This window comes from Amia ocellicauda, chromosome 4, assembly GCF_036373705.1.
Source record: "Amia ocellicauda isolate fAmiCal2 chromosome 4, fAmiCal2.hap1, whole genome shotgun sequence".
Taxonomy (NCBI): Eukaryota; Metazoa; Chordata; class Actinopteri; order Amiiformes; family Amiidae; genus Amia; species Amia ocellicauda.
The window spans coordinates 24607071-24621199 of record NC_089853.1 but is presented as its reverse complement, the minus strand read 5'-3'; the positions used below and the strand labels follow the sequence as shown (position 1 = coordinate 24621199).

The 14129-nt window shown below is 40.6% G+C and overlaps 2 protein-coding genes across 3 annotated transcripts; one reads left to right on the top strand and one right to left on the bottom strand.

The window, feature by feature from the left end:
- The first annotated feature begins 1186 nt into the window (after nt 1-1186).
- LOC136748086 (uncharacterized) lies at nt 1187-6682 on the top strand. Its single transcript, XM_066701542.1, has 6 exons — nt 1187-1322; nt 2411-2474; nt 2735-3109; nt 3512-3622; nt 4884-4974; nt 5143-6682. The coding sequence occupies exons 2-6, from the start codon at nt 2414-2416 to the stop codon at nt 5372-5374; spliced, it is 870 nt and encodes a 289-aa protein (XP_066557639.1). The 5' UTR covers nt 1187-1322; nt 2411-2413; the 3' UTR covers nt 5375-6682.
- On the bottom strand, nt 5776-14115 carry rasl12 (RAS-like, family 12). Of its 2 annotated transcripts, none has more exons than XM_066701544.1 (6): nt 13882-14115; nt 12238-12365; nt 11316-11372; nt 9926-9999; nt 8713-8903; nt 5776-8323 (listed from the first exon to the last, which is right to left on the bottom strand). In XM_066701544.1, exons 2-6 carry the CDS (start codon nt 12356-12358, stop codon nt 7984-7986), a joined length of 783 nt encoding a protein of 260 aa, XP_066557641.1. In that variant the 5' UTR covers nt 12359-12365; nt 13882-14115; the 3' UTR covers nt 5776-7983. The 2 variants fall into 2 exon arrangements, with proteins under 2 accessions (XP_066557641.1, XP_066557640.1); XM_066701543.1 differs by lacking the exon at nt 13882-14115 and adding an exon at nt 12684-13852.
- Between the last annotated feature and the right edge of the window lie 14 nt (nt 14116-14129).

Sequence of the window (14129 nt, the reverse complement as noted above, 5' to 3'; positions counted from 1 at the left end):
ATATTAAACAATAATTTAAGTAAAAAGTACTGTCATGCAAACAAAGTATCTTCAGTTACTTTAAATGCTAGTTATTATTACATTCATATTACATATTAAGACAATGTCTTCATAAAATAATGTCTTCACAAAAACTATTGTCTGGTGCAAAATCCATAGTCCATATTCCTCTCTAACACTTACGTTTATGTTGATACCTTTATTGTAATGAGTTTAAGCTGCTGGCAAAGCCAAGTCATAACCTGCAGATCAGTGCTCCCTTTGTGAGGAGAGCTGTCAGTGGGGTTATTGACCTCTCTCCATACTCACCATAAATGGAATAAAATACCACACCTTTTAGCTCATTTTCACTGAACAAATATTTAATCAGAGGCACATGATAGGTGCTTGACCGACAAGTCATTGCTGTGTTCTGCTTGGATTATCTCCCAGTTGCGGAATTACAGAATGATTCAAGGAAGGCACCCTCAGCTTGTCTAAACAGTAACCAGCCAACCTCGGTCAAAGACCTTGAGGAAACTGAAAACAAACTGTGAAAAATGTGTTGCTGAAGAGAACTGACAAAACTGGCAATGGAGGAAGAAAAAGAAAAAAGGAAGAAATAGAACAGTTGTCCTCGACAGTGACAGGCTTTTTGGACTCAATATCTTCACCTCATCTTTATTTAGGACATTTACTTGCATTCTTTCTTTTTTTTTGCAGACCTATAATTAAATTTAACTAGATTACAGAATGTAGTTAAATGATATGGGGGTGTTGGGGGAGCTTGTACTGTATGTGTTTAGTGGTGAATGGGTTTTCATGTCCTGGGGATACATCAAGTCTCAGGGTCATTACTCTGACCAAAGGTTACAGAGTAATTTGAATGTGGATGCTTTTGATGTCTGCTGTTTGTGTAATTTCATTAAGACATAGGCATGGCAATGTCTGTCGAATTTAGCTTCTCACCAACGCATCTAGAAATACATGGGAGTATCTTCTATTAGGTAACAGCTTAAAACAACACAACCATAGCTTAGGGGTTTAGCTTATAAGGTTCAATTTGTATAGCATTTCACAATGACTATGATACAGCTCACTGTCATACTTCACAGGAAGTTACAGCAAGGGCAAACCTTCCAGCAGCCTAGGATGGAGAAATCTCCTCCCACATGAACTTTGAAAAGCCACCTCTTTATATGTTTATATCACCTGCAGGTATAATCAAGTCAAGAGCTGCAGCCTCGCTCGCTCATCACACTGTGGGCTGACAACTGACCGAGGACATGGACAAATATACTTACCATGCTCAATGATTTGGAATCACAGGGATTTAATTTAAGGTAATTATATTAATACATTCTGATTCAGCTTTTCATTTAGAGTGAACTATATAGATCAAGTATTTAAGATGGATCTTCAGTACACACAATGTTATTTAATAAAGTCTTGATTTGATACTTATGTTGATGGGTTGATCAAGAATAATTAAAGACTATCTAGGAGCTCAGAATGAAAAAGTATTTGTCTATTGGAAAATATACTAGGTAAATTAAGAAATCTTACTTACAGCGAGTTTCTCAGTGCCTGTAATACATAATTTCAATGAATGTTCATAAGAATATTAATTAAAGATGAGAAAGACCTAGAAGGTAGTTAAGTAGTGGGTATTTAATTGTGTGTATTCAGTGGATTACTGGGAGCTCATAGCAGTGAGGATGCCTTATTTTAGTGGGGCTTGATACTGTTATGATTGTTAAGGATTATGTATAATGTGACTTTTTTCTGCTCATATCATGGAATATGTTTTTGAAGTGGCTTCAGTATAATAAATCAAATAACTTTGCTGAACTGTGATCTGAAGTACTTTGAGGGAACGTCTGTAAAAAAAAACCAGTTGCATAAACTACACACCTGGACTAACAGACTCTTATAGGAACAGCCAGTCTTCCCAACACTTTGCATTCCATAGCTGAATACCACAAAACTAACAACTGATCATTGTTAAACAGTAAACAAGATAATATCTGATTGGGCGAAAATAAAAAAATACACCCCTAAAATAATGGTTTGTATTTATTTTCACAGCTGTTTGCAGACTGAGCGCTATTGTTTAGATTATGAAATATAGGGCAAATTATGTGCTGGGTGAGCTCTGTGTTCAGGTACAAGTCAGTGCAAGCAAATTGATTTCTGATGCTTTTGAAAATTAGGAAGCAGGCTCACAGATGCATCTTCACCTCAAATCAACACCTCAGCAGCTGTTTGAAGTAATAAACTAATTTTACTGTATTTATATAATCACCTGACCTCACCTCACCTGACTTCACTCAGAACCCTTGTGAAACAAGTAGAATGTGAGTAAATGAATCAAATAAAAAATCACATAAAAAAATAGATCTGATGTCTATTTCCACGGCTTTATTCTCAGTAAATGAATCTTCCTTCAGTGAGAATGTTACGCGCTTGGATTGCCTCATGCATGCTGCTACAAGGTAACAATACATAACATCAGACAGACTTTAGACCCTGCTTATAATTTGGTTTGTTTTAAAAGATGAGACATACAGTATATAAAATATATAGGGCACAATTCTATAGATTAAGATTAAGTTGTTCTGTTCATTTAGAAGTCTGAATTTAGTTCATGTTGATAATAATCTTAACAAAATTATACATTTAGTTATTTTTAACATATTATGTCTGTTCTGCTGGGTATCACACAATGTGATTATTTTAAAATCTTTGATTTCAGGAGCAAACTGCTTCACAGTTCAGGATGTTCAGCATAATCGGTGTCTCCAAACCTCCTTGGAGGACCACAGCCTACAGTTAGGACAGTGTAATCTGAACTCAGAGCTACAGCAGTGGTTCTGGAGTAAGCAGCATTTCTTGGTCAACAAGGCCACAATTAAGTGCCTGTCGGCCCAGCAGGCTAACCTGGTACAGACAGCCAGCTGTGACAGCAGTGATGCTCTCCAGTGGCAGTGCCACCAGCGCAGACTGATGGCCCGGGGTGTCGGGCAGGGCCTGAGCTCTGATGGGAGTAGGCTGTTCCTGACCAGCAACAACAAAGAAAGAGCCAAGTGGAGTTCTATTGAAGGACTGGACATCTGCAAGGAAATGATCAGTAAGTTGGGAATTTGCACCTTTACAATCTCCGCTTTTACCCTAATTAACCCTAGTCTGTTTTGGCCTTTAAAGACCTAAGATGTTGATCTTAAAAATATAACAATCCTAACAATAGATTTTCTTAGTAATAACCATTTATAACTGTCTGTCCTTGCCGTGATGAAGTAATCTGGCCGTTTGCTTCCTAACTCTCTTGGAGAAGAGTCCTTGGATTGCAGACTGTACAAGGTCCTTCAGGAGGATGTTGTGCTGCGTGGCCTTCAGCAGGCTGCCATCAATCAGCCAAGCCAAGCCCCAGTGTGTTCTCCAGAGCACAGTCTATGTGCCATGAACACTCCTCCTCGTTACTGCTGAGACTGGCAGGGTGACAATGTGTTCTTTATCTGTCTTTGTTGTACAGGGTCTAAAAGAGCTTCTGAAGGCTCAGAGCTGAATGGCAGCCCAGAGCCAGAGATGACTGAGGCTCAGGCAGAGAGAGAATATCTGGCATGGCTGTACCGCACAGAGGACTGTAAGTGTCTCCCCCACACCGAGCTCCCTTTAGGCGACAGTCTGCACATTTGCTGAATACGCTGACCACATGGGCTTTGATAAACCACTAGATTAATAATGTTAAAAAAACAACTGCATAGTCCCAATAAACAGAAAATGTTATGGGTCTGGTAGTAAAACTAGTTAAGAGTTAACTTCCCTGGAGCTGTGTGGTACTCATTTTTATTTGTAAAATGTATTACTCATTTGATTGATCAATCTGGTCTCTGTCTGCTCCCCAGTGTTAGAACATGTTTGTCTTGATGTCTAGTTCCTGTTGCATTCTTTAGCAGTGTAAAGAGTCCACACCCTGGCAGACTGTTACCTTTTCTACTATTGATGAGATTGTTGGTAAAGCTGAGATTTACCATACTGTACGTTTTTATGCTTGTTCCAATGGCTAGCAACTAAATTCAATGGTCTCTTTCTTTCTTCACAGTTAAAGATTAATGTGTCACTTCGTATGTCTAAAGTTTATTTTTACTTTCATGTAATTATACGCCCATGAAAACAATAAAACTAAACCTAGGCTCATTAAAACTGCTTAAACTTTTATCCACAGTTTTTAAATGACTGTAAAACAAAGATAACACTAGAAGGAACTATGTTTTTCTTTTTTTAATCTTCAGACAGTCCTAGTGTAGTGTGCTGGTGTGACTTATGTCTCTCTTTGATGTGCCAAAGCACACCATAAAAGGTTTCGTAATTGTCGTCACACTTATCTCTGTCAGATCAGATATATATGCTTAAGTATTTTCTGCTTAAATCATTATAACCATTATAAACTGCTATTATGGGGTCATCAATCCCAACATCATTCATTTTCCTCTGTCATTGCTGTTACAAAATCATACTTACAGATCTAAGAGACTGATAATAAGATTTATTATGCTCCTTGAATAACCCACATCATATACAAAAACTCATATACTAACATGGACTTACTTCACCAAAAGCTTTTTGAGTAAAGGGAAGACTTACAGTATAAAAAAGCCTTCAAATGTTCTATCCAGCATTTTAATCTACATCAGTCTTTACACAATGCATTGCACCTACAAAATGTTCAATCATTTCTAAGCCTATCTATAATGAAGCACAGATTCACTGACAGAAACTTACCTATTCAGTACTTGTATAAATTGGTTTTATAGCATTGCTCAATCTGTAATTATTGATAGAAGACTGAGCTCATAATGCCCAGGGACATACTGTAATGTCTTTGATTTATTCTTTTGCCAAAGCATCTCCATGGAAGTACTCTATGTTGGGATTATCTTTCTTTGCTCTGTTGCTGGGCGCCCTGCTGTTGGGAAAGGGCATCATGGGAAACAGGTTAGTAGCTCTTCATAGTACTTTATCACTGAAGATAATCATTATCATGTACTGAAAAACACAAGCACAGTGTTTCTGAGACAGTGTCCTGGTGCACTGCTCATGCTAATAAGGCCTCTTCAGCGATTGCAATGCTCACGGTCCTGCCTATCTGTCCTTACTGCCCAGGAACAGGAAGAAGACAGCCACGTACAAAGCGGCTGCCCAGCCTGCGAAAGCCGACGAGCTGCACAGCCTGAACGAGATTAAACAGCCCTTCAGCTCCTCCCACGAACACAAGATCTCCCTCAGCAGCGCCAACTCCCAAAGCACCCCCCCCAAAGCCGGGGAAATCCTCATCACCTGGAAGGATGGGAAAACCTCCCAGATGTACGCAGATCCGCACGAGGAAACTGTGTAACAACACCAACGACAAACACTGCCAGTAGCCTCAGCTAGTCTCTGCAACAGGACCAAGAGACACAGAGAGAGAGAGAGAGAGAGAGAGAGAGAGAGAGACAACTCACTGATGATGATTCTTTTACATCCCATGTGACAGTGCAGTTTCATCAGCACTCAAGAGTCTCAACCTCCAGCATGTACCATCCACACTTATAGCAATATCCAAGAAAAGTGCCACCTACTCTTTTCCCCACCTCTGTTTTACTTAACATCAGGTTCTGCTGATTTGTACTACCCTCTCCCTACACTTTCCCTATTTTCCCTGTGCATTGGCTGCTGGACAGGATGTCCCGCTTCTTCATCACACGGGATGGGGCAGACACATGACATCATCACATGACAACAACAGCCCACCAGTAGGACATTTCTGAATTTAAATTTATTCACCTTTTCGAGAAAAAAAATATATAAAAGACAATACAAAAGATACAATTAAGAAACAAATTATATATTTCCAACACTTTCATATTCAAATGCTGGTATGGGTGCCGTTGCTTTGTAGTTTGAAGTAACTACTGCATACTGTACTTGAGTGAAATATCGAAAGCAATCTACCCCTGTTGATCTTGTCCTGTTTATATACATGTCTTTTGTTATGCCCTACAGACTCTATGTGTATTCAGGGGTACAGTCATACAGTACATGGGTGAGGTTTTCATACACGCAGGCTAGTGGAGGTGGTGGATTGCATTTCTCATTCTCTGCCCCAGGAATGCTGGGTTTACCTCTGCATACATTCCCACAGTGTTGAAAGTATCTGACCACACACTCCAGATTTATTGTAATCCATCAGGAGTGGACATGAGAAAATCAAAGAGCTGGAGATAAGAGGACCACCAAGCCAATGGCTTCACATCTGTGCTTGGCCACACTGAGATTTATTACAAGAAGCAAACAAGGTATCATAATCACAAACGGACACAGTGGCTTAACATCTCACTGCAAAGCTTTTAATTTAAAACTTGTTCTGTGTAAGAATTTTTTACACATATAGAAAACTGCTCTCCTACTTTGACTCGTTTATTTTTTACTCATCTGCTTTAAGCAGTTCTGTATGGTACATGCCTTACGGTACGTGTTTTTAACTGTGTCTCAGTCATTTCAGGGATCATAAAACAGTCTATCATGACAATCATACGTATGCTTGTATTCCCTCTGCATAAAACTAACAAGGTTGTTGTTGTATTGTAGAAAATGTTTCACTGGGATACATGTACTGTCATCTGACTTTTGGTGTCTAGGTTTATAAAAACTACCTGTCAAAGTAGCTGGGTTTAATCACATTTACACTCTTATCAATAGCTAGCACATAACTTAACCTTAACATTAATTCTGACCTTTGCTGTCTACTTCTGAAGTGTCAGCATGCCTTTCACCTTTTACTATAGGATCCATGGACCTAACCCTTACACTAGACCAAAGCAAATCGAACCCAATCTTCACTACCCTAACCCAATCCCCTTCCTCAACCTAGCCTATTAATACACTCACTAAAACCCTGCACTTACACCAGTCAGACTCTAGAGGGGAGTCACGTGTTGTTCAATTAGTCAGACAACTGAAAATGTAATCTTGTCCCTGTAACCATCATTTTAGACAGGCTCTTTGAGCAGAGAGTCCATTTAACATAATGCAGCCCCTCACAAGACTGTATGTAAAAACCCAATTGTTTGCATTTAGATCAGATCAGTAGTCTTGTTGAATCAATGGAGGCATGGCCACTTACCAGCGACAACTAGTCTGGCCAGCCTGATTCTTTAACCCAGAGGATCTCACACTGTTCTTATTGGTAGGCTCATTCTTACCAAAAAATAAAAATCCCCAAATCCCAACAACATCTCCCCCCTCTCCTCTTTACATCTGTGGTGTGAACTTCATTCAGTTTAAGTACTGCTGTCAGTGATCCAGACCTCCACAGAGTCTTCTCCACCTGTAGTCCCCGTGCTGTCCCCATTACTGTCCCCTGTGCTTACGGGGCAAGAGGGGACTCCAGTCTGCATTGATGCCCATTCGTCCAGACTCTGTAGTGATTTTGCTGTGTCCGTAAGGGAACTGGATGAAGAGCATTCCTCTTGTCACCTTGAAATTTCAATCCAGGGCTTATGCGATGGAATATAAGGCATAGTATGTTCCTATGACAATTAAAAGAAGCAATTTAAAAGCATCCCACTGTGTTCAGGGCTTGCGTAGCTTAGCCGGGTGTGTATGTGACTGGAGTATCAATGATCTACTTCTGTGTGGCACGCCATTCTCTTCCACGTCACAGTATATAAAGAGAGTTGTGCTGCTGCAGCCCCCACGTGGCTGAGTGAAGGCACTTTCATAGCTGTTAAGGCACATGCAAATATGACCTCATAAAGCGATGCATCGATGCCAGGGTTTCAGCAACCAAGGAAGAGAACAGGACTGGGCACCAATCCAAATGAGGATCAAACTGGAGTTATCAGCACCATGCTCAAGCAAAGTGAGCGACCAGCTCCCCTGGTAATGGAAGGCAGTTGTGGATGCGGTCCACTTTAGATGAAAGCAGCCCGGGAGGGGAGTGAGGTTGGGTGGGGTGGGGTGGGGTTAGAAGATTTTGAAGCCCTTGAGCAGGGTCAGCGTGGGGGCGCGGCGCTTGCTTTGGGCACGGGAGGACTTGACGGTGACCACCTTGGCAGTGGCGAGGGAGGGCAGCTCCTTGTATCCAGGGGCGATGGGCGGGGCGGAGGCCAGGCTGAGCAGGGATTTCTCCTCGCTGATGAAGAGCGGCCGCACGGGCAGGCTCCTCTCCGCTTCGCGTCGCGCCTCCCTCACCGCCTCATGGAACACGCGCTGCACCGAGGGGAAGTCCATGCAGGCCGACACCTCAAAGAACATACAGCTGTAGCGTGATGCCAGGGACACGCCATCAGACTTGCTCACTTGTCTGCAAGAAATGACACCAGCCCACACATAACAACAAGGCGTGCTTCTAGGGGGAACACAAAATTATTTACTTTCCTCAGACTATATAGCCCTTGTTATGCTGTTAGCTCATTTTCCTCTACTTTTCCTGGGTTTAAATCTGAACATCTAAAGAAATCACTTCATTAGAAATCTGATCTCACACCACCAACTCACTTACTAGTGCCTCTGTCTTTAAACAGTAATATGTGTGAAGTAGCCTTAGATGTCCACTGTTTCCGCCTCCCTCTTTCATCCAAAATATAATTACACAATTTTTTAGTTGTCCAATGTTACACTTCAACAACCACACAGATGCACAGTAGGGAACCCCTTCCATGTGGCTGATTGACCGGGACCCTGTGGCTGTACCTGTATCTCTCCATGTCCAGTTTGTTGCCCAGCAGGATGGTGGGCGTCTCTGGCTGCAGCCCCTTGCCGTGCAGACTCACAGTGTCCAGGTACTGCTGACAGCCCTCGAAGCTCCTGCGGTTGTCAATGCTGTATACCACCAGGAATGCATTTGCCCAGGTCAGGTAGCGCTCACAGTTTACTGGCCCATCCTGGAAAACAGAGCACAGACAAGGCATTAGGATGCTGCTCTAGAGGCAGTTTAGAGGAGAACAACCAGACTTGTTCCAGGTCTGAAGGGAATGTCCTACTGAGAGACTGAGGGAACTGAACCTTTTCACCCTGGAACAGAGGAGACTACGTGGGGACTTGATTCAAGTCTTCAAAATCATGAAAGACATCGACCACATCAAACCAGATTTGCTTTTCCAGATCAGCAGGGACACACGCACCCGGGGACACAAATGGGCGATGTGGCTCAAGCTGAAAATTTGGGAACATTTAAAAATAGACTGGATAGGATCCTTGGATCACTTAGTTATTAATGGACACCAAACGAGCACAATGGGTTGAACGGCCTCCTCTCGCTTATGTTCTTATGTTTTTAATATATAACTAAAGGGCTCGTGTCTAAGAGCGTCTTACTTTTATTTGATACTTTCTTTCTCTATCCTCTTACAATTGTGCAGTCATCAGAAGAAAAACATTGATAGTGTTTACAAAAGAAGTAAGGTTTAACCCCTCCCCTCCCAAAGAAAACAGACTCTTCAGGATTGTGTCTCTCTCTGGAGAATGACAGAGAAGAAAAGCCTTTTTAGACAGTTGGTCTCCACAGCATACGGGTGTCAGTCAGTATCATGCATCCCTGCCACAAACTACACTGTGGTGATGTCAGTCAGAGCCAGGCGAACACTGAAGTCAATACATATCCTGAGATAACAAATCACTTCAGTTTATGGCGACAAGAACAGCTGTCACAGAACAATGAGTTTATTCCACAATTACTTTGGCTTTGACTGTTGTTTATTGTTTTTCTCTTTCTTCAAATGGGAGCATTACATCACTTCTTCACTATGAAGTACTGTATAATAAGCCTGTAAAATAAAAAAGGCAATTTTCTTATAGAACAATAAACCTTCAGGAGCGGCATTTTAACGAGGGCCTGTTGCCAAAGAGAGGTATTTAGACGCACATGAATTTGTGTGTGAAATAAAGTAATTTCTCTGTAGATTACCTGATCGGCTGTATCCATGACTTTCACCAGAACGGGCTGTTGGTCCACAATTTCTTCAGAAGTGTAAGTATCTTCTGCAGAAGAAATGTAAGCATTTATAGCATTAGCAGTTTTATTACTAATGCTCAATATCTCCTCTCTCCTATTCCACAGCTCGCCTCCAGAGGTCATCATCCCCAGAATACTGAACTCAGCTTCTGACATCCCTCAATCACCCAATTAACATTCCTAGTCACCGTGTGCACTTCTTCCATCACTCTCTTCTCCCATTTCACTCCCTACCTCTGTTACTCGCTTCCCTCTGCCCCTGTATATATGTCCCTCGGTTTCCTTTACTTATTGTGTTTTGCCTTATCTTTGATAGACAATGCTGAGCATTAGTATTGACGGCCTCGTCTTGACCTTTGTATTCTGTTTCTTTGACTACTCTTCTGGATTCCCTGGTTTTCTCTGTTTGCCTCCTTGATTGACCTCTGGACTGTTTTATCACTCTGACTTCTGGATTTGCCCCTTTTGGATAGTTTGCCTTGTTTCACAGCTGTGATTGAGTCTGTGCTTGGGTCTGCTTTGCCCTGTCCTGCTAAGTGTGACGGTAACTCACAGTGCCCTTGTGGCCAACTGTTTCTCATAACAATGTCTTTTTATTGCAGGCTGATTAGCTCAATACTCACTCCCTGGAGACTCGCCCTTACAGCCTAATCCTGATAATAAATAACCAGCTCTTACGCCGGTCATGCATCTTGCCACAACCAAGGATTACAATTATTCAACAGGAAAGGCTTTGGGGGGTGGAAAAGTCTCCTTATTTAGTCTTGGAGGTGTCTCGTTCAATTTGAATCTCTAGAAAGTGCACTTATCGCTACGGTTAGGCATCTGTTACCCATTTCTCTACTAGTCATACCAAGCCTGACACATTCCCCATCCTGCTCGCTGTGAAGCCAATTCCTCTCTGCACGCGATCTTTACAGGAGAGGACCTTGGGTGCCGTACTGCACCACAGCAGGCTATGGACTGAAAGTTAATTGCAGGTCAGACCATGGATGGGGCATTTCAAGTGAAAGAAATTGATTCAGACTGCAGAACTAACTTGAGACCAATCACAGTGAAATGTCGGATTATGTAAGCGGTTACCTAACAACAATGCTCAATCCTGTCTCTTTTGCTCTATTTACCTTTTTTGAGGATGAAATACCTCATGAATAGCAGAACAAATGGTTAAAATTGAAACACACCATATACACTGAGATTGTCTAAGATCAAGATGTCCCACCAACAAACAAACATAGTGCATATGTTCACAGAATGAATGGGGGAGGGACAGGAGAGAATTAATATCATGACAGCATCCTTTACACAGGCCTACACTGTTAAAAAGAAATCTTGAGCTCACCAAGATTGGGGTCGTATTCACTGATGAAGCGCTTAGTGAGAAACTTCACTGTGAGGGCTGTAGGGGAGAAAGACACTTCCTGTTTAGATTCAGTGGTGGACAAGTGTCACAGCAGATGAAAGAGATGTTGGGGTTCAGAAGGGTCATGAGAAATTAATGCTTTACACAAACACTCTCCGGGTCTATTACCAAACTGGGATGGGTGTAGGCTACTGGTCTGAGCAATAAATAAAAACAGATGAGATTATACCCAGTTTGAGCTGTTACTGTTGACACAAAATAAAACATTACTTCCAAATATAACTTTCTCTGAGGAGAGACGATTAAGTAAAAAAAAAATCTGAATTTCTATTCAATTATAAATACGATTTGCTTGATTATAACAAGGCATTAGAAACCAGCAATTTAGTTTCAACTGTTTCCCTTAGCCTACTTATAAAGCAACTTTTTTTTACCTGAGGAGTCTGAAATATAGCCTTCTTGGCATCCTAACAAATCCCAAATACAGCCAAATGTTAAGTATTATTCCCATAAACAACACTGTTTCTGATTGGAAATGTTTAAATGAGTGAGCGACGGTGTATATTCTCAAAAAGTTGAGACTAGAAGTTTTATTTATTTATTTTTGCATTATAAACAATGTAATCTTTGCCAATTTAAACATGGAACTGAAACAAGACGCCATGCAGGTGTATGAAATCAGCACGTTTGATCATATCACTGTACATGAGCAAATACACCTGTTTACTTTCCACAGATTCAATTGTAATGCAAATCGAAAGATATCTTTACTTACATACAGACTATAATGTTGGCTGATGTTGTAGTAGCCCATACACACATTTTATTAAGTTGTTTCCACAATAATAATAATAATAATAATAATAATAATAATAATAATAATAATAATAATAATAATTACCCGACTTTCCTGACCCTGTAATGCCCAATATAGCGATATTGCACTCAGGTTGACCCCGGTCCGCAACAGTGCAAACATTAACCACATTACAGGTTCTTGCTTTTCCAAACATTGAGGACATGCTCCGTCTGCAAACAAAATCTACATGTAAAAGAGTGGGAATTGCAGGAGAAATCTGCAAACAACTTGCGCTTACAAAAACACAAGACTCATACACTGTAATGCTCCCCATCACCCGTATCTACATTGTAGCAACTGTGTTTCTTTATCTAAAAAAACAACAACATGTCGTTGTAATTTGTAACATTATGGTAAACAGAGCAAATGGAGCATGGAAAGTGACAAGAAAAAAAAAAAAACGAAAACAAATAATTTGCAGTAGTTACTTAAATAAAAAAAAATATATATATAAACATACACAATTAATAGACAACTTCAAAACTTACCTTATCAGTTATTCCCGTCTTCTGTAACATTTATTCTAGAGCAATTTTGACGTACGAAAATGATATATGCTCTACGGATAATAGCTGTTTTTCTTTACAATGATTCTGTAGGCTCACACGTTCCCTTTGAACTGAAATCACTTCGTCGGTTTTGTTGTGGCATAGCTATACGTATATCAGGTCTTTTAAAATCAGTCACATAAATCAAAAACAAAAGTATGCCCAAAAAGCTCCTAGATCGGTGTCCACACATTAAAATCCATATTGGATGAATGAAAAGGCTGGCTTTGAATGAAGGCATGAAAACCAGGAGAAATGCAGAAGAATGTTACTTGCTTACGTATTTGATGGGCTGCCAAATGCCTTGTAAGGAAACCTCTCAGTTCATTCTCAATTTACTGGGCACAAATATGTGACATGAGCTTTAATCGGGAAACCTCAGCTGCAAGAACCCACTAGCCATGCTGATATCGATCAGATGAAATAGGGGGGAAGACAAGGAGTGGAAACTGTCCAGGGTTACAGTATGAACGTTTGCTTTTAGCCTCACCAAAACATGCCGGTTGAGAGTTGTTTGTTCTGCTAAACAAAGAGAGCTCAGTGCTTTGAAGTAAGCGGGCATTATGCTAAAGCTGTCGATGTGGTGTCACCCACATCTTGAAAAAAACTAAGTTCAAACTTCACAGTTGAAGTAGCAAAATCGGAATGCATGACTTCACCTTGTAGGACACTGCGTTGGAAAACAAGAAAAGAGCAAACAGAGTACACTATTCAGTCATTTTGTATGTGTTTTGCCCACCACGATTCATAAAAATGTATTAAGTGGGACGCTATACTGCTCAATGACAGCGTTTTGCAAGACGATATTTGTACAATGTCTCAATGCTAAATATTTAGCATGCCCAGTCACTGAAGGCGTCAAGTATTTGGTTTAGGAAATAAGTTATCAGTTTTGGTTTATTTTAAAATTGTGAAGTTCATTCAAACTAGCCAGAGAAGTTTGTGGAAGTAGGTCAATGGAACAAGAAATAATAAGAAATAGGGTCAAAATGCACTCATTAAAGATGCCCTATCCTGTTTCATGTGAAATCACTAATACCTTGGTGGAAAGGGATGCAAGCTGCTGTTGCCTTCATAAACAAAACACGGGATAATCTTATGGGAATGTAAAGACAATAGTAGTAGTAAAGTTAGTTACCTGTGATCTTCTCTTTACAAGCAGGGGTACAGAAACAACAGCAGTTGCCACGAGTCCCAAAGTACATAGTGTATAAAATCCCATAGGATAAAAATCCCATTAATTGATTTACACAGCTAATTAAAAAAATGTCATCTGATTAATCTGAGAGCATTTTAAAATATTATATATGCTTCATGTGGGATTTTGCCACTTTTTCAGGATTCACTTGGCTTGTTTTCATTACTTCCCGAAAGCTTTTGGCCTCA

Bases quoted from the DNA above. Each gene is read 5' to 3' on its own strand.
- rasl12 (XM_066701544.1), bottom strand. From the start codon at position 12,358: ATGTCCTCAATGTTTGGAAAAGCAAGAACCTGTAATGTGGTTAATGTT. The intron at 10,000-11,315 runs GTGAGCTCAAGA...TTTCTTCTGCAG, and splicing joins TGAATACGACCCCAATCTTG to AAGATACTTACACTTCTGAA. The intron at 8,904-9,925 runs GTAATCTACAGA...TCTGTTTTCCAG, and splicing joins TCATGGATACAGCCGATCAG to GATGGGCCAGTAAACTGTGA.
- LOC136748086 (XM_066701542.1), top strand. From the start codon at position 2,414: ATGAATCTTCCTTCAGTGAGAATGTTACGCGCTTGGATTGCCTCATGC. The intron at 2,475-2,734 runs GTAACAATACAT...CTTTGATTTCAG, and splicing joins CTCATGCATGCTGCTACAAG to GAGCAAACTGCTTCACAGTT. The intron at 3,623-4,883 runs GTAAGTGTCTCC...CTTTTGCCAAAG, and splicing joins GCTGTACCGCACAGAGGACT to CATCTCCATGGAAGTACTCT.